Source organism: Nelusetta ayraudi, unplaced genomic scaffold (assembly GCF_046127955.1).
Source record: "Nelusetta ayraudi isolate G7.1 ecotype Tasmania unplaced genomic scaffold, CSIRO-AGI_Nayr_v1 ptg000019l, whole genome shotgun sequence".
Lineage (NCBI taxonomy): Eukaryota > Metazoa > Chordata > Actinopteri > Tetraodontiformes > Monacanthidae > Nelusetta > Nelusetta ayraudi.
The window spans coordinates 5276420-5291601 of record NW_027466069.1 but is presented as its reverse complement, the minus strand read 5'-3'; the positions used below and the strand labels follow the sequence as shown (position 1 = coordinate 5291601).

The 15182-nt window shown below is 48.2% G+C and overlaps 1 protein-coding gene across 1 annotated transcript in view; it reads left to right on the top strand.

The window, feature by feature from the left end:
• Window positions 1-15182, top strand: part of ctnnbl1 (catenin, beta like 1) — a 42437-nt gene that overhangs the window by 5441 nt on the left and 21814 nt on the right. Inside the window, exons 6-11 of the mRNA XM_076026589.1 lie at window positions 507-600; window positions 5207-5298; window positions 5709-5781; window positions 7222-7280; window positions 7378-7526; window positions 10236-10417. Of these exons, the coding sequence (XP_075882704.1) occupies window positions 507-600; window positions 5207-5298; window positions 5709-5781; window positions 7222-7280; window positions 7378-7526; window positions 10236-10417 (649 nt within the window). The remainder of the gene's footprint in view (window positions 1-506; window positions 601-5206; window positions 5299-5708; window positions 5782-7221; window positions 7281-7377; window positions 7527-10235; window positions 10418-15182) is intronic.

Sequence of the window (15182 nt, the reverse complement as noted above, 5' to 3'; positions counted from 1 at the left end):
TTGCAGCCTCGCTAGCCGGCTGAGGCTTCGCTCGCCTCATTTCAATCTTCTCCCTTTGCCTCGGCGCTTCCTTCTGTCCTTGCTGATGCGAGGGGGTGGAGCAGGCAGATGCGTCCTTGGTGAAACCAATGAAACCGATCCGGTTCAGATGGCTCTGGTGTGTTTCACTGTCCCTCTCTCTCCGCTGTCCTTCTGCACCAGTTTTAACGCCGCTAACGTCGAGGCAGCGTCTCGCCACTCTCCAGATGTGACTTGCTCTACATCCCTGAACATGCCTGCCTCTACAGTGAAAAGTTAAAGTGAAATGATTTTGTCAGCGTCCTTCTGAAATGTTGTATCAGTAGCCGCGTTTCCATGACAGTTTTTCGCAAAATAAAAGCGATGTTTCTAAAATTTGTACAGTTGCGATTTGCGATGTGTCTGGAAAAACCACCGCTTTTAACGTGATGCCGAGATATCGTGCATGAATCCGGACCTCAAACCCTGTGGCCTGTGCTCGCCCGCAGCTGGAAGGTCAGGTGGTGGCCTTGCTGGTGCAGAACATGGAGCGGCTGGACGAGCAGGCGAAGGAGGAGGCCGACGGCATCCACAACACGCTGGGTAAGCGGCACTCGACTCTGAGGGCTCGAAGTGGAACTTTCTTTTTTTTTTTGTTTTGCTTTCAGGTCCCATGTTATACCAGATAATTTTTCTTCTCTTCCTGCTAAAACTAAAACTGGATGCCTCGGTGTGATTGTGGCCCTTTGTGATTTCACAAATGGTCGATAGCCTGAAGTGCTGTCTTTTGTAACACTCTTTGTAAAGACAACCAAAGAACAATCTATTTTTTTTTAATTTCTTGGGGGAGTTCTCAAAGCAGAGCGATGGCTATTGTGTGTATACAATTATGATCAAAGCAATTTAGTATTAGATTGAATCTTTAAAAAGACTGCTGCGATGACTGATGGCTAAACTGAGCTGACGTTGACTTTTTTCTCATCTTCTTTTTAATCCGTGCAGTAACTCTCTTTGTCGTCGCAATGTATCTCCAGGGTGCAATTTGTTACTTTACTGCAGCCACTTCCTGTTTGGCCGACATGTTTACAGCGTCGTCTGTTATCTTTGGAGATGTTCTTGTGCCTCCTCGACTGCGTTTGAGGCACCAAAGTATTGGACCTTCGCTTTCCTCTGAGGGCAATAGAAGCATTTTTAGACGTTTCTCCGCCTTATTTTTGCTTTGTCTTCGCTTCATCCGAGCGAGCCGAGGAGAGAAAGACGTCGCGGTCGTCCTTACTTGATCACGCGACGGCGACGCTCCTCCAGCGACTTCTGCTCTGAAGCTTCTTCTCCTCCTCCTCCGCGCCGTCTCTTTTCTCTTTGCGATATCAGATGGTTGCCGTGGCAACAAGCCGCGTTTTCAAACGCCACAAATGGAGAGACGCGCTTTTATTTCAACGGGCGCACGTGACCCCCGAGCGATCCGAGAGGACCGCAGATGTCGGACTGAACGAGTGGGGAGCCGTTGTGGTGACGCCGCTGATGAAAATGTTCCAGTGTGTGGATGGTTCGACGTGGAGTCGATCAAACTGGAGACTTTTGAAATTCTTACGAGGAGCTCTTGACTTCTGCTTGCGTCGTCGATACGTGGATCGAGGCTTCGCCATTTCCATGTTTACATGTTTATCGCCGGCGTGCACTCAACGTGAGCGCGAGAAGGAACGTCACATGACCGGCCGATCGAGGCTCTCGGCTCTAGCGGAGGGGGAAAAAAAAAACACATTTTCCATCAGTGCCAGCCTGTAAATAACAGCCTGGTGTTTGTTCAACTGGTGCATGTGTCGCGAGGAAATATCTCTCATTATCCCTCGGCTGCTGGCAGACACTGTTTTTCTTTATATGATGTCGGCGAGCTGATCAGTCAGAAGCCAAAGTGCAAATACAATCAGCAGCTGATTTCTGCTCTTTATTTATTTCGCTCTCGGGTCACTGCGATGGATTGAGCAGCGGAAAACATCCTTTCTGATGTCGGCTGTGCTTTTTTTCTTTTCTTTTTTTTTCAACATCGGCTTTTTTGCAGGAATCTTTCATCCACCTCTGCTGAGGAGCGCAGGCACGACGTGTAATAAAAACGGGAAGTTAATAATAAAAAGCGAGGGGTTGGAGAGTCTCCTCATTGAGGGAACCCCCTCCCCCTTCCCCCGTACCCAAGGCCCGGCGACGGGAGCGTTTCCCCAACGCCGGTCTGATCGGGTGCCACTCGGCGTTTGTGTGTGTGTGTGTGTTCATTTATATTCAGAACATGTGTGACAAATAATCTGGGACAGACTCGACTGCGCTGCACCGAAGACGGAGGCTCGGATGAGGAACAGCCGAACATTTGTAGTTGGAATTACTGATGGCGCCCAGACAAGTCGTTTTCTTCCTCTCTTCTTCTTCTTCTTCTTCTCCTTCTCCTTCTCCTTCTCCTTCTTCTCCTTCTCCTTCTTCTTCTCCTCCTCCTCCTTCTTCTCCTCCTTCTCCTTTCTTTTTCTTCTCCTTCTTCTCCTTCTCCTCCTCCTTCTTCTCCTTCTCCTTCTCCTTCTCCTCCTTCCTCCTTCGTCTCCTTCTCCTTCTCCTCCTTCTTCTTCTTCTCCTTCTCCTTCTCCTCTCCTTCACCTTCTCCTCTTTCTCCTCCTCCTCAAACATTGTGAGATAGTTTTGGGCAGCTCAGTGACAGCAGGTCCTCCCGGACTTTGGCTTTGATGTCACACACACTGCGGACCGGCTCTATTTGTATTCTTTGGGCTTTTCGCTGCGTGTCGCCCCCACTGCCAAGTTGTCCTGGACTTTTCTCCCCCTGACAGGGTGCCTTCAATTTCCCTTTGAGGCAGAGAAAAGGCTCTGCCAAAATGCATTACATCTCAAGTTTTCTTTCTTTTTTTTGTCCAGGGTGTGATGTGATGAAAAGTCTCTTTGCCACGGTTCTTGTGCCCCTTGCTGCACAGGTATGAGAAAAGTCTACTAAGTGGAGGCTTAGTTGGCTCTTAAGCACGCAGGGTTAAATAAAGCCCCACTAGCTGTCACATATCAAAGCACATTCTCCACACTCGACCTCCGGTCACAACACTCGACTAGGGGGTGCAAAACCTAAATATCGCAATAAAAAACTGTTAATGGAACCACCCAAATTTGGAAAAACCTCTCAAATATGGCTGGTTTTTCCAGACGTATCGCTATAAAGGTATATTGCACGTGACCAGTTGACTTCAAGGGAAAATGGCGTGTTATATTTGGACGGAGGAGGAGACAGAATATTTTTTTTAAACAAGTAATCAAAGAGAAAAATATAACAGCCATTCCTGACAGCAAACAAACGTAAACAAACAAAATCAAACGGAATTCTCGTAAAATCTTGTGGGACGAGATTTCACGAGAGTTACGGCTTATGCGCTTCACACCATTCAATGGAAACACCTGCAAATCGCAATTGTACTTTTAGAAATACTGCTTTTAATTATTGAAAAACTGTAATGGAAACGCAGCCATTGAAAACGCTGCACTTTTTCCTTTCTGCGATGACATCCAAGTCTCCAGGGGGCGCTGTAGTTTTCAATTTGTCGACGCTAATATCATGGTTTTCTAGCCGGAATTCTCTTGACAGGAGCGGCGTGTGACTTGATTTCCATTTCTGAGCGACGCCGCCCCGCTGCCTCCAAACCGCTTAAATCGGCGGGGGTGAGGGGGTAGGTCAAAGGCATTGGTGGATAGAAGTTGAAGAAGTCGTGCTCTCTGTATTTAGCGCCGCTCACCAATCCCACTTTTCTGCCTCTCAAGCGCTTTCTTTTTCTTTCTTCTCTGTGTTGAACGAGTCCGCTGAGGTGATTTTGCTGCTGCTGCTGCTGCTGCTGCTGCTGCTGTTGTTGCCAGATTGAGGCCGAGTATCAGGAGGGCGGTTAAGGTGTGTGTGTTTTACTCAGTGTATGTGTGTGTGTGTGTTGCAGATAGACTCGGGGTGTGTGTGTTTTATTGTGGAAGCAGAGCTTGTGCATCCTTCCAAGTCCCCCCCCTCTCTGTGCGTGCGTGCGTGCGTGCGTGCGTGCGTGCGTGCGTGCGTTCGTGCATGCGTGCGTGTGCGTGCTATCAAGGGAGCTCTCCAGGCTTGAATAAGCCTTTTGTCTGCTTTGGCTGCTCCCTGCTCTGAGCCTGCTGTCCTCCAGGATGCTGTCTTTCTGTCTGTCGGTCTTCCGGCCTGTCTGTCTATCCGTCTGTCTGTCTTTCTGTGTGTCCTGTCTGTCTGTCTGTCTGTCTTCCTGCCTGCCTGTCTGTCTGTCTGTCCTCGTGCCTGTGTGTCTGCCTGCCTGCCTGCCTGCTGTGTTTGAATCGTAGATAGAGAAAAGCCTCTGTTGCCCCCCCCCCCCCCCGTCTCTTTCTCCCAGCGTTCCTCTATCCTCCTCAGCCTCCTCTCCCTCTCCAGATGTTGTCGCTCTCTTTGTCTCCCCGTCCTGGTGCGTCTGTCGCGCTCCCTGTCGCCCCCTTAATCTCTCAACTTTCCGTCCTCTCTCCTAAAAATCTTCCGCTCGTCATCCTGGATCATTTTGCCTCCCATCTGCTTTATTTTCATCCTCGTCGATCCCTACAGTTGTTTGTTTTTTTTTGTCCTCCCTTTCATCGCCGGCAGACAATCTCTCCCCTCCCGCTCCCCCATGATGGAGATATCATGTGGCAGAGGCGGCTTTGATAGCGGCAGACGCAGCTGGGACAGAGGCCAGAGGAGACTCTCTATAAAAAGACGACTGTCGCACTTCATAGTTCCTCTCCCCCGCCTCTCTAAAAGTCTGTTGATTTAAAGGCTAAGAGAAAAGGCTGCGCTCCAGTCGAGACGGCCACCTTGTCATTTTACGTCGGCCTGCGGATCAGTCAGCGTAGCGTGTCCGTCACGCAGAACGTTTCCCCAGCACCAACATCCCTGTGTTGCCTGTCTGGAACCCGTGTGCTGGTTTAATACGTCTCCCAACGGCAAGAAACAAAAAAGAAACGTGCATTTTTCTCTGATTATAAACCTGCAAACGAAGGGCTAATCCGCTTTTTTTTCCGAAAAGAAAAAAAAAAATGTCGTGTTTTTCGCAGACTTCTCAATCTCGCAAAATGGGTAAAACATGGGACCTTTTTAATTTGTGGCAAAACGTTCATTCTTTTGTGATGTTGCCATTGTTTTATTTCATTTTATTTATTTATTTTTTTTCTTCAGCGATTGTCGAGAACATGGCTGAGTTCCGACCAGGCCTGTGCTCTGAGGCGGCTCAGCAGGGACTCATGCAGTGGCTGCTCAAGAGAATCAAGGTAAGGATGGCGACCGTTAAGCAGGAAGAGTTCAAATCCAAACATATTGGACGTAAAGTTTGCTGCCACTCCACTTCATTCCGCTCCAAAGCTGCACTTTTTAGAGTGCATTTTTTTAATGCATGCCGCTGCATCGCACCAACAAATGAAATGGCAACATCAACCTTGAACATTCATAATAATTTTCATGTCCCGCCCCCCCCCCCCCCTTTTTAAATTTCTTTACTTTTCTGGGCGAAACTTTTAATAACCCCTCTCCACTAAGAGCGGGGAGTGAGAAAATAATAAGCAAGGGACTGAAAACACGCGCTCCGTTTGGAGAGCACCTTCTCATCTTCTGAGGGCCCCTCTCTCTCTGCACGACTCCGGCTTGTTTGAATTTCGGTCTCTCTCTCCCCGTCTGCTCCCAGGCGAAGATGCCGTTTGACGCTAACAAGCTGTACTGCAGCGAGATCTTGGCTATCCTGCTGCAGAATAATGACAGTAAGTGTGTGTGTGTGTGTGTGTGTGTGTGTGTGTGTGTGTGTGTGTGTGTGTGTGTGTGTGTGTGTGTGTGTGTGTGTGTGTGTGTGTGTGTGTGTGTGTGTGTGTGTGTGAAATGTTTTTTTTTTCATTCCCTCCCAGTGCTGCCACATCTTCATTTTCCCCTGAATCTCACATGCTCGGTTTTTATTGCCCTCCTCTTTTCTGTTCACTCGACAGATGTGGCTGGTTAAAATATTGTGGTGTTTCATCTGGTTACGTTGGGTTTGTGTCAAACAAAGACGCACAAAACGAGACTTAATTTGTAGGCAGAAACCCTAAAATCACCACCTGATTCAGGGGTCGGCAACGTTCGGCTCTTCTGCGCCTCTGCAGTGGCAAAATAAAAACAAACAACAACCACCTAATAACATGGAAATACATTTTAGCCATTTTTATGGCCTCGTTTACAAGGAGAGGATTTTGTTTTTTTTTTGTTTTTTTTTCAACCGAGCGTGTTAAGAAAAGCGCTTGAAAAGGAAAAATGTAGCCCGGTGTAGTTACAGAAACTAGCAGCTAGCTAACATAGCACGGCGAAGACGGCAAAGAACGCACGCAAAAAAGACGGTGTGGATAGACGACAAAGTTGAGCTTCTGCTTCAAGTTACTTACTTACCATCTCCTCCATCTTTGCTTCGTGTCCACAAAGGTTTTTGATATGCAGGCGCAAAAACGCCCCTGAAATGCGGCACGCTCTCAATCGTCAGATCGTCAGATACTGGAACGTTGGTGCAAGCGTCAATCACCGGACGTTTAATTTACAATGGACTAATTTATTTATTTATTCATTTATTGATTGCTGTCAAATAACATGTACAGTGGCTTTCTTCCCGGGAGATAGTTGCAAAGATCCCCATAGCCTCGGGTCTCCGTCACCCTCTCAAAGAGGCAGTATAATGCCCTCCCGGCATCAGCTGAATGTTACATGATTGCAGATGGGGCATGATGGCTCTTTTGATAGTGAAGGTTGCCGAGCCCTGGCCTAGTTGGTTGAATAGAAGCGTAAAATAAATCTCACAAATGTCACCAGATCCCCAAAAGACTAAATAAAATGAAAAGTCGCTCCACCTGTCCTTGGCTTGACTTGTTGGACGCTCCCTTATTCTTTATTCTGCTCCACCCTTGACGTGGGAACGGACTCGGAGAAATGAAACTATTTTTTTTAAGAATGCTGCTGACATCGAAGCTGTTATTCCTCAGCTCATGCTGCTGAAATTTCTATTTTTACATACGTCTCTCAAGACACTAGTTTGACTGTTTCCAGGCGTCTCTCTCTCTCTTTCTCTTTCTCTATGTCTCTCTCTCTCTCTCTCTCTTTCTCTCTCTCACTCTCTCTCGCATCGTCACGTCTTCTTTGACTCCTTATTTCGCCCATCGACGCTCCTTGTTTCTTCTCGGCAGGTAACAGGGAGCTACTGGGCGAGATGGAGGGCATCGACGTGTTGCTGCAGCAGCTCTCGGTGAGACGCTCGACTCTGTCGCTCTGATTCCGTCTCCGACTCACCCTCCTCGGCTCCCTCTTGAACCCGTCCCCTCTCCTCCTCCCCACCTCCACAGGTGTTCAAACGTCACAACCCGTCCACGGCCGAGGAGCAGGAGATGATGGAGAACCTCTTTGACGCCTTGTGCTCGTGCCTCATGCTGCCAGCCAATCGGGAGCGCTTCCTCAAGGGGGAGGGGCTTCAGCTGATGAATCTGATGCTCAGGTGAGGCTGCGCCGCCGGAGGACGCAGGTGGACGGAGGGCCGGTAGCGGCGCTCCGATGCGGTTTAGGGTCGGCTGTCAGCCGCAGTTTGACAGAGTGCAGCTGCTGCTGTGCGGTTATCGCCGCGCGGCAGATGCGTCCTTCCTGTCGCCTGTTTAATGAACACATCAACAACGTGCCGCGGCCTGCATTCATGCCCCTTTCAACCTACTTTGCCACAGCGACTCTTTATTTTTATTTATTTATTTAGAGTAGAATTTATTATGAATTCTCTCTTTTTTTCTTCTGTTTTTCAATTAGAAATATAATCCTTAAGTTGTTTGCCAGCTGCAGTTACTCACATTGTTGGAAAGATTTAACATATTATTGTCGATGATGTTCAGGAATTCTGGCCTCTGTGTCTTAATGGGAATGGTGACAGACTGTAATTGTGGCCATAATATAGGAGATAACTCATGCTGGAAAGAAAAACAGTTGAATGAAGAAGAAGGTTATTTGTTTGCTTTATGCTCAGATCTGCTATAAAACCTGGCAGCAATCATTGGTTTCTCCTCCCACTGATGTTGCTGCGATGATTCAGATCCATGCAAGCAGCTTCGGCTGAACTTCCGATCAATAGCTCATATTTAGTTATTGGGGCTTGTTAAACCAGTCAGGTGTTTGGACTGGTGAGGAATCGTCTCCGACCAAACGGTTTGTTTCAGTGCGGTAACACGGCCGAAGCCAGGACCACCCAGAACAGGAGCTGGCAAACTATGGCCCGGGGGCCATATGCGGCCCGTGAGGCTTTTTAATCCGGCCCGCTGAACTTGAAGAAATTTTATTCATGATAAGTAAGTCATAAAATAGCTGTTTGGCATTATTTTTTTTTCCCAGTGTTTTAAGAGTCATTTGAATAAAGAGCGAAATACCACAAGCCTTCAAAGACACATATTTTGTGTAACTTGCTCCCCCCCCCCCCAACACGACGTGACAAATCTGCCTGCCGCTCCCTTCACTTCCTTCCTTCCAGTCCTTTCTGCACCGTGAACACGGAACAACCGCGCAGTCTGTCACCTTCGGCGCCTGGCGAGACGCTGATCAATCAGCAGTGGGAGGACGGCGACGACCGCCTTAGAGAGTCATCAGGACACTTTTAAAGGCCTTCGTGAAAACCTCGACGTCTTTGGCGCAGATGTAGATTTAGTGTTTGGATCAATAGCCCATTACTGGAGCGTAAAAACCAATTTTCTGTCTTGTTTTCCACCACGGAAGAGTGCGCGGTAGAAGGACGAGGGTGGCGCGGAGGTGGGCTTACGTGATGCCCTCGTCTTTGTCTCACCTGTTGTGATTTAGAATTCACGGCCATCATGCAACTATGATCCCAAGGCAGAAAAAAAACGGCTAACGCGACAACCTTGTCGTGTTTAACTTTATCGTCCAGGTCCGTTTTAACGCTCACGCCGTTTTTAAGCGAGCGGCTCCTCCATCACCAGCCGCTCTTGGCAGGCACACACAAAGAAATGCTGAATAACAAAATGACAGGAGGCAACGGAATGCTAAGATGGATTTTCACCAACTGGAGCACAAACAAAGAGCTCCCATTTCAATTCCTCGTGAGCCTCCACCCCCCCCCCCCCCCTCCGCCTCCTCAGCAGCCTTGCGCTTCATCCACATTTCACACTCGGTGTCTTGTTGATGAAATCTTGGCAAAACTAAATGTTTTTCATCCCGCCCCTCCTGCGCTTGAGAGACACATCAATCATTCTTGCAGATGCAGATGAAGTGACACCGACGGCCCCGGTTTCCTTTTTTGATCGCGCCTGAAAAGTTTTGTTCTGGAGTCAAAAGAAACGCTGCGGCTTCTCTCTCCAGCGTCTCCCACTCAAAGTTAATAGACTGTCGTGAAAGAAAAAGTTTTCAGACAACCTTGAATTTTTTTCTTTTTCCAAGCTTAATTATTGTGAATTTCATTGTGTGTTTCAAAAGGTTTGGCTGCATCAGAGACACACAAACAAATGGAAATTGGTTGTATTGTTTGTTGATAAGACAAAATAAGGAACCTCTTGTAGCTGTGGATGTGTTGCAAGGGATGGAACCTTGCACGTGCAGTCACGTGGCTAAATGTTGTTGACTGCACTAAAGCAAACTGCACTCGGAGACTTAAGACACCATTACAAATGCGTGAGGTGTCAGAAAACCTTTTTTCCCACCGCTGTGTGATGTCGAACGGACAGTTTGTACATCCAGCGTGCTGCTCGGTGGCAGGTCGAGCCTTTACCAGCCGCAGTACAGCGTGCAGCGGCCCCGCCCTCTGCAGCCGTCCATCACCTCCCATCATGTCTCTGTCCGGAGCAGCCAGACTCAACTGTCTGAAATATGTGTCCCTCCTCCTCCTCCTCCTCCTCCGAGATGAACTCTGTCATCCATCCGTAGCGTGAACAGAGGACGTCGCTCCGTGATGGACGGCTGCGTCTCCCCGGGGGGGCGGGGGCGGGGGCGGGGGGGGGGGGGGGGGGTGTTTGTGGTGTTGACGGAGCGGCGGCTGGTCGGTTCTCCTTATCACGCCGCCGGTGGTGGTGGTGGAGAGAGAGAGAGAGAGAGTGATATCTGGAATCTTGGAATCATCCTTTGATGGAATGACCTAAAAGAAAGATTTTGGAATAAAAATAGGCTGAAATTAAAAAGTGAAAAGCTCAACCGTCCTTGTCGTCCCGTCTCGGCCGCACAGGGAGAAGAAAGTGTCTCGGACCAGCGCCCTGAAGGTGCTGGACCACGGCATGATCGGCCCGGAGGGGACGGACAACTGCCACAAGTTTGTGGACATCCTGGGCCTGCGCACCATCTTCCCGCTCTTCATGAAGACGCCCAAGAAGATGAAGAAGACGGGCACATCGGAGAAGGCGCACGAAGGTCAGTGTGTCGACAGACGTTGGCGTTTTTTGTTTTTTTTTATTATTCGCGTTCCCAGTTCCCTCCCTGCTCCTGCTGCTCCTACTGCTCCTGCTGCTCCTGCTGCTCTCCAGCCGTGCACGGCTGCCACTCCAGCAGCCTGCAGCGGGCCCCCCCGGCCCTAATCTGCCCGTGTATCGCACTTTGCCGCTACTTGGGCCTGTCACTTTACACTATCGGGGGCCAATCTTGATTGATTTTGCTGCCTGCGCTCTCAAAACCGCCCCCTCTTGTCTCTCCAGTGAGAGGGAGGGAGGTGCAAACAAGAGCCGGGGAGACGGAGAAAAGACAGCACGTCCCCGATTTTTTTTTTTTTTCACATACATAATGAGTGAAGAACACTAACAAGAAATAGGAAGGAAGAAATCCGCTGGAATTCATCTCTCCGCTCGGTGTTTGATCGCCCACCTCCAAAATGTGCCGTCCCTCTTCCTTACGCTCTCTCTCTCCCCCCCCCCCCCCCCCCTCTCTCTCTCTCTCGCTCTCTCCCTCTCTCTCTCTCTCTCTCGCTCTCTCTCTCGCCCTCCGTCGGTATTAATTAAGTTGGGCTCATCTGCCGGGATTTCCAGGCCCTGTAGAGACGAGCAAATTGCCTGCTTTTGTGTCCCTTCTCGACCGGGGACGGGATGAATTAACCTTTGTCCTTCTCCGGCAGCAGGAGGCAGAGTGTGGAAGATAAGGCTTCCTAACTGTTAACCCTCCTGTGTGTTCAAGCCCCTGGCAAGGCAGTCGCAGTGAAAAGACCAGCTTAAATTTTTTTTTTTTTTTTTTTTTTTCAAACATCTAAATTTAGCACGATGATGTTTGTAGTTGAGTTTCTAGCTAAATGTCCTGCTAATATTAAGCTCATTTTTGAAAGTTTGTCGTGTTGTGAAGTGATTTGCAGGAAATAAAAGATCAGGCCGCATTGGCCAATAGGATTGCTGCTCTAGACTGGGGCAGATGTTGTCTCACCAATGTTGTGGCACTCGTGGTGGAAAACTACAAATTATAAAATAAAATGTAAATTTATCGAACTACATTGAACAAAGTAATCTACTGATTCTGTTTCATTTGACTTCTTATTATTAGCCTGCAGCTGGTGTGTCTTATGTAGCGTAACCTGTTTCAAAAAAAAAAAAAATGCAAGCCACCCGGGAAATATGATCAATACTAAACGCATGTTAGCGCTGCAATAATTAGATAATTTATGGTTGCTTGCAAAAAAAAAAGGCAATTAAATTAACCGCCATCCATCTTTTGCCTCAACACCTGACAATATTCTGTGCCGCAGGTAAACAAACCGGAGGAATCGACTATTGGAAAATATGACTTCTTATAATAGGGCCTCAAAATGCAGAAGAAGAAAATCTGTAGGGCACGCAGGAGATCCCGACCCGCGCACCGCACAGCACCGCGCCGTCACGTCTCGCACGCAGCCTCTCGCAAATTAAAAAGTTTCACCGAGTCAAATCTGCAAACGAGCGTTTGTTTGAAAAATAAAAGAAAATTGCTACGAGGCCCTACCCGTAATTACGCCACGTTGTTGTTCTCCCATCGATTGCCGAGTCCCCCCAATCATTTCCCCATTGATTGGGCCGGCGGCCGCTGGCGTAATGAGACGCCTGTCATAACAGGAGGGCTATTGAGCGGCGCCGTCCTTTAGGGCCGCTAATTGAAAACGCCGCGAATCAAGTGCTTCTCCGCACTAACACAATGACACTGTAGATTAATTAACTATCAGCGGCCTCAAACAGACGTAATTAGGAGGTAGAGACGGCCGTCCTTCTTCACCTCCTCTCCACCACCATCCCTCCTCTGTCTCTCTCTCTCTCTCTCTCTCTCTCTCTCTCTCTCTCTCTCTCTCTCTCTCCCTCCCTTCAGTAAAACCTCCGTTTCGACCCCGGCCGAGATTGATCCCTGTGAAATCCCCTCTGAAATTGAAACAGCCCCAACGACCAGGGCCCAGCCAGGGCCGCATTAGCATGCAGAATGGGCTAATTAATGGAGACGCCGCGATAGGACGGCGGCCAGGGGAGAGAGAAGGAGGGAAGGAAGAGGAGAAAACCCAAACAAGCCATTACGCTCCCCTCCGCCGTCTGGCTGCTCTCAGAGTTGCTGCTGCTGCTGCTGCTGCTGCTGTTGTTGTTGTGCTCGTCGTTGTTTGTCTTTTTTTTTTTGTCGGGTTCTCACTTTATTGGTTTGTGCACCCTGTCATTACTGGTGAGAATGAGCCGGCGTGATGGAAATTGGTGGCAGGCGGCTGTTATATTTAGGCGGCCTAATGATGTGCAGGGAGCCCGAGAGGCCGCGCCAGTAAACAGCTCATTTGCGCGGCGAGGCGGCGACGGTCGTGGTGGTCGCGGCGCCGTCGCCTCCAGATTTAACTTTTGGGGAGAAGACAAAAGAGAGAGAGCGAGAGACAGACAAACAAAGAGAGAGAGAGAGAGAGAACGTCTGGGTTTGCTGGAGCGTGCGCTTGTTTTGGGCGAGGGCGCTTGATGGGGCGGAAGAGCAAACAAGGAGGACAGAATGGTCTTCTTTTTTTGTTTTTGTTTGTTAGGCCGCTACGCAGAAAGAAAAGCTTGAATGAACGCTGAGTGTGTTAAAATAAACAGCGCTTCCAACATAATAACCAACAAAAGAAATGGCTCAGTCTGCGGCGCTCGCTCGGGCCCTGTCGGCAGGATGAGGCGGCAAGACGGAGGAGGGAAGAGCCAAATTTTGAAGCGGTAAAAAAAAAAAAAAAAAAAGAAATGTTTTTAATAACAGAGATAAAAGCCTGGAATTTTATCGGCCCATTACTTTATCTCCGCCGTCTTTGTCCTCTGATAGGGACAAATGGTTTTAGGAAGCGGGACTGCCGCCGAATCTGTGACAGGGCCGACAGATAAGTCGTCCGTCTGGCTGCTAATGATGAAGCTTCCTTTATGGATTCCAGTCCGGAGACGAGCATCAAACGCGGCTCTCAAGCCGTCGCTCTCCCCTTCTTCCCGGCTGCGGGGGCCTGTGGCACGCGTTGAAATCGCTCGCATCTTTCCTTTTTTTTTTTTTTCCCCTCCCCTTTTTACCCCTTTGCGTGCGCGCGCGCGCGAGCGACACAACTTTCGATTGTAATCCGAGGCGCGGCGTGTAATCCCATTATTAGCGCATTTCAGAGGGAGAGATGTGCCATCAGATCTCTGCGCCAAGACGTGACTAATTAACATCTTCACGTTTGGTCTTTTTATCCTCTGGTGCAGCGTGATTGAGTTCCATCTCTGCTAAAAAAAAAAAAAAAAAAAAAAAAAAAAAAATCACACGCTCTAATGAAATTTGCTGGAGGAGATCAAGAACTGTGGCAAAGATTTATTTTTTTTTATTTTTTTGTGCTCGCAACGCTTATTTCACGAGTGTTTTAAAATTAGAGAGGGTGGAAAAAAAGATCCAGGAGCTGCAGATTATTAGATTTTTAATGCATTTTGATCGCAGCTTAGCGCACTTTCTGTTGGAAATGACTGCCTTCCTGTTTCCACTTAATGACAAAATGTGCTGGAGATAAGGACCCATAGGTCTGCGTGGCTGGAGACACTAATCCTAGCATGAAGCTAAATATGTTAGCGTTGTGTTGGAGGACGAGTTGATGTTCTTTACGTTGTTTCTGCTGAATAAAAGCTCCGGTAACTTTCATTCACATGAAAACAAGTCGGAAGACTTGGTGGGAAAGTTTGTGGATTAATTGGATGATTTTTTTTTTCCCCCTCCACAATATTCTCTGCTCAATGAACTAGATGCCTTTTTTTTTTTTTTTTTTTTTCCTGTGTTCTGCACTTTTCTTACTCCTTTAAATTTCTTTCCCACCGCTGAAAGATTTACTGGCTGCCCTGTGGCGCTAAAAGTCTGATTGCCCTGCTGGACACAGCTGCAGGGGTACCACCTCTCTTGCTTTGCTCAGTAGTTTAGAACTTATGGTCGCCTCCTTCAGCTGTCAGTCAGGCAGTGAATCCTGCCCGCTGGTGGGATGTTTGTATTCCGACAGCTCTGGGGCGATTCTCAGCAATCGGACGAGCGCGGGGTCGTACCATCATCAGAGATGTTTTCTGTTTCTGCCTGTTGGATGGATTTTGTTTTGTTTGTTTTTCCGGCAATGTCTCCACCAACAACAACAACAATGCCATTCATCGCTGGCCGTTAAGTGGATTTGTTAGTGGGGTTTCGGCTTACAGGATGTTTGGTATTCAGCTGAGTGCTGCTTGGATGCATTTGGATGATTTTGATGGACCTTCCGCCTGTCATGTTGAAAATGTGCTCATGCTAGCCAGGATGCTAAAAAGCTTAAAGTATCAGTAGCTGCGTTTCCATTACCCCTAGAATTGCCCAAAACCTAAAAATCGTGATAAAATGGAAACACAGAAAACTTTGAAAAACCTCTCAAATGTTGCTAACAGGTTTTTGCGCTCTCATAAGGTGGTTTTTCAGACGTATCGATGCACAGGTACATCGCAAAAGTATCTTGGAAACACTTACACGTCACCAGACGTGACGTCGGGGGTCACGTGACCAGTTTACTTCAAGTGAAAATGATGCGTTCTGTTCGGACGGAGGAGACAGAATATTTTTCATAAGTAATCAAAGAGAAAACTATCACAACCATTCTTGACAGCAAACAAACGTAAACAAACAAAAGCTAACGTAATTATCGTAAATCTCGCGGGACGAGAATTACGTTCCGCGAGAATTCTCGTAATTCTTGTGGGGCGAGATTTTA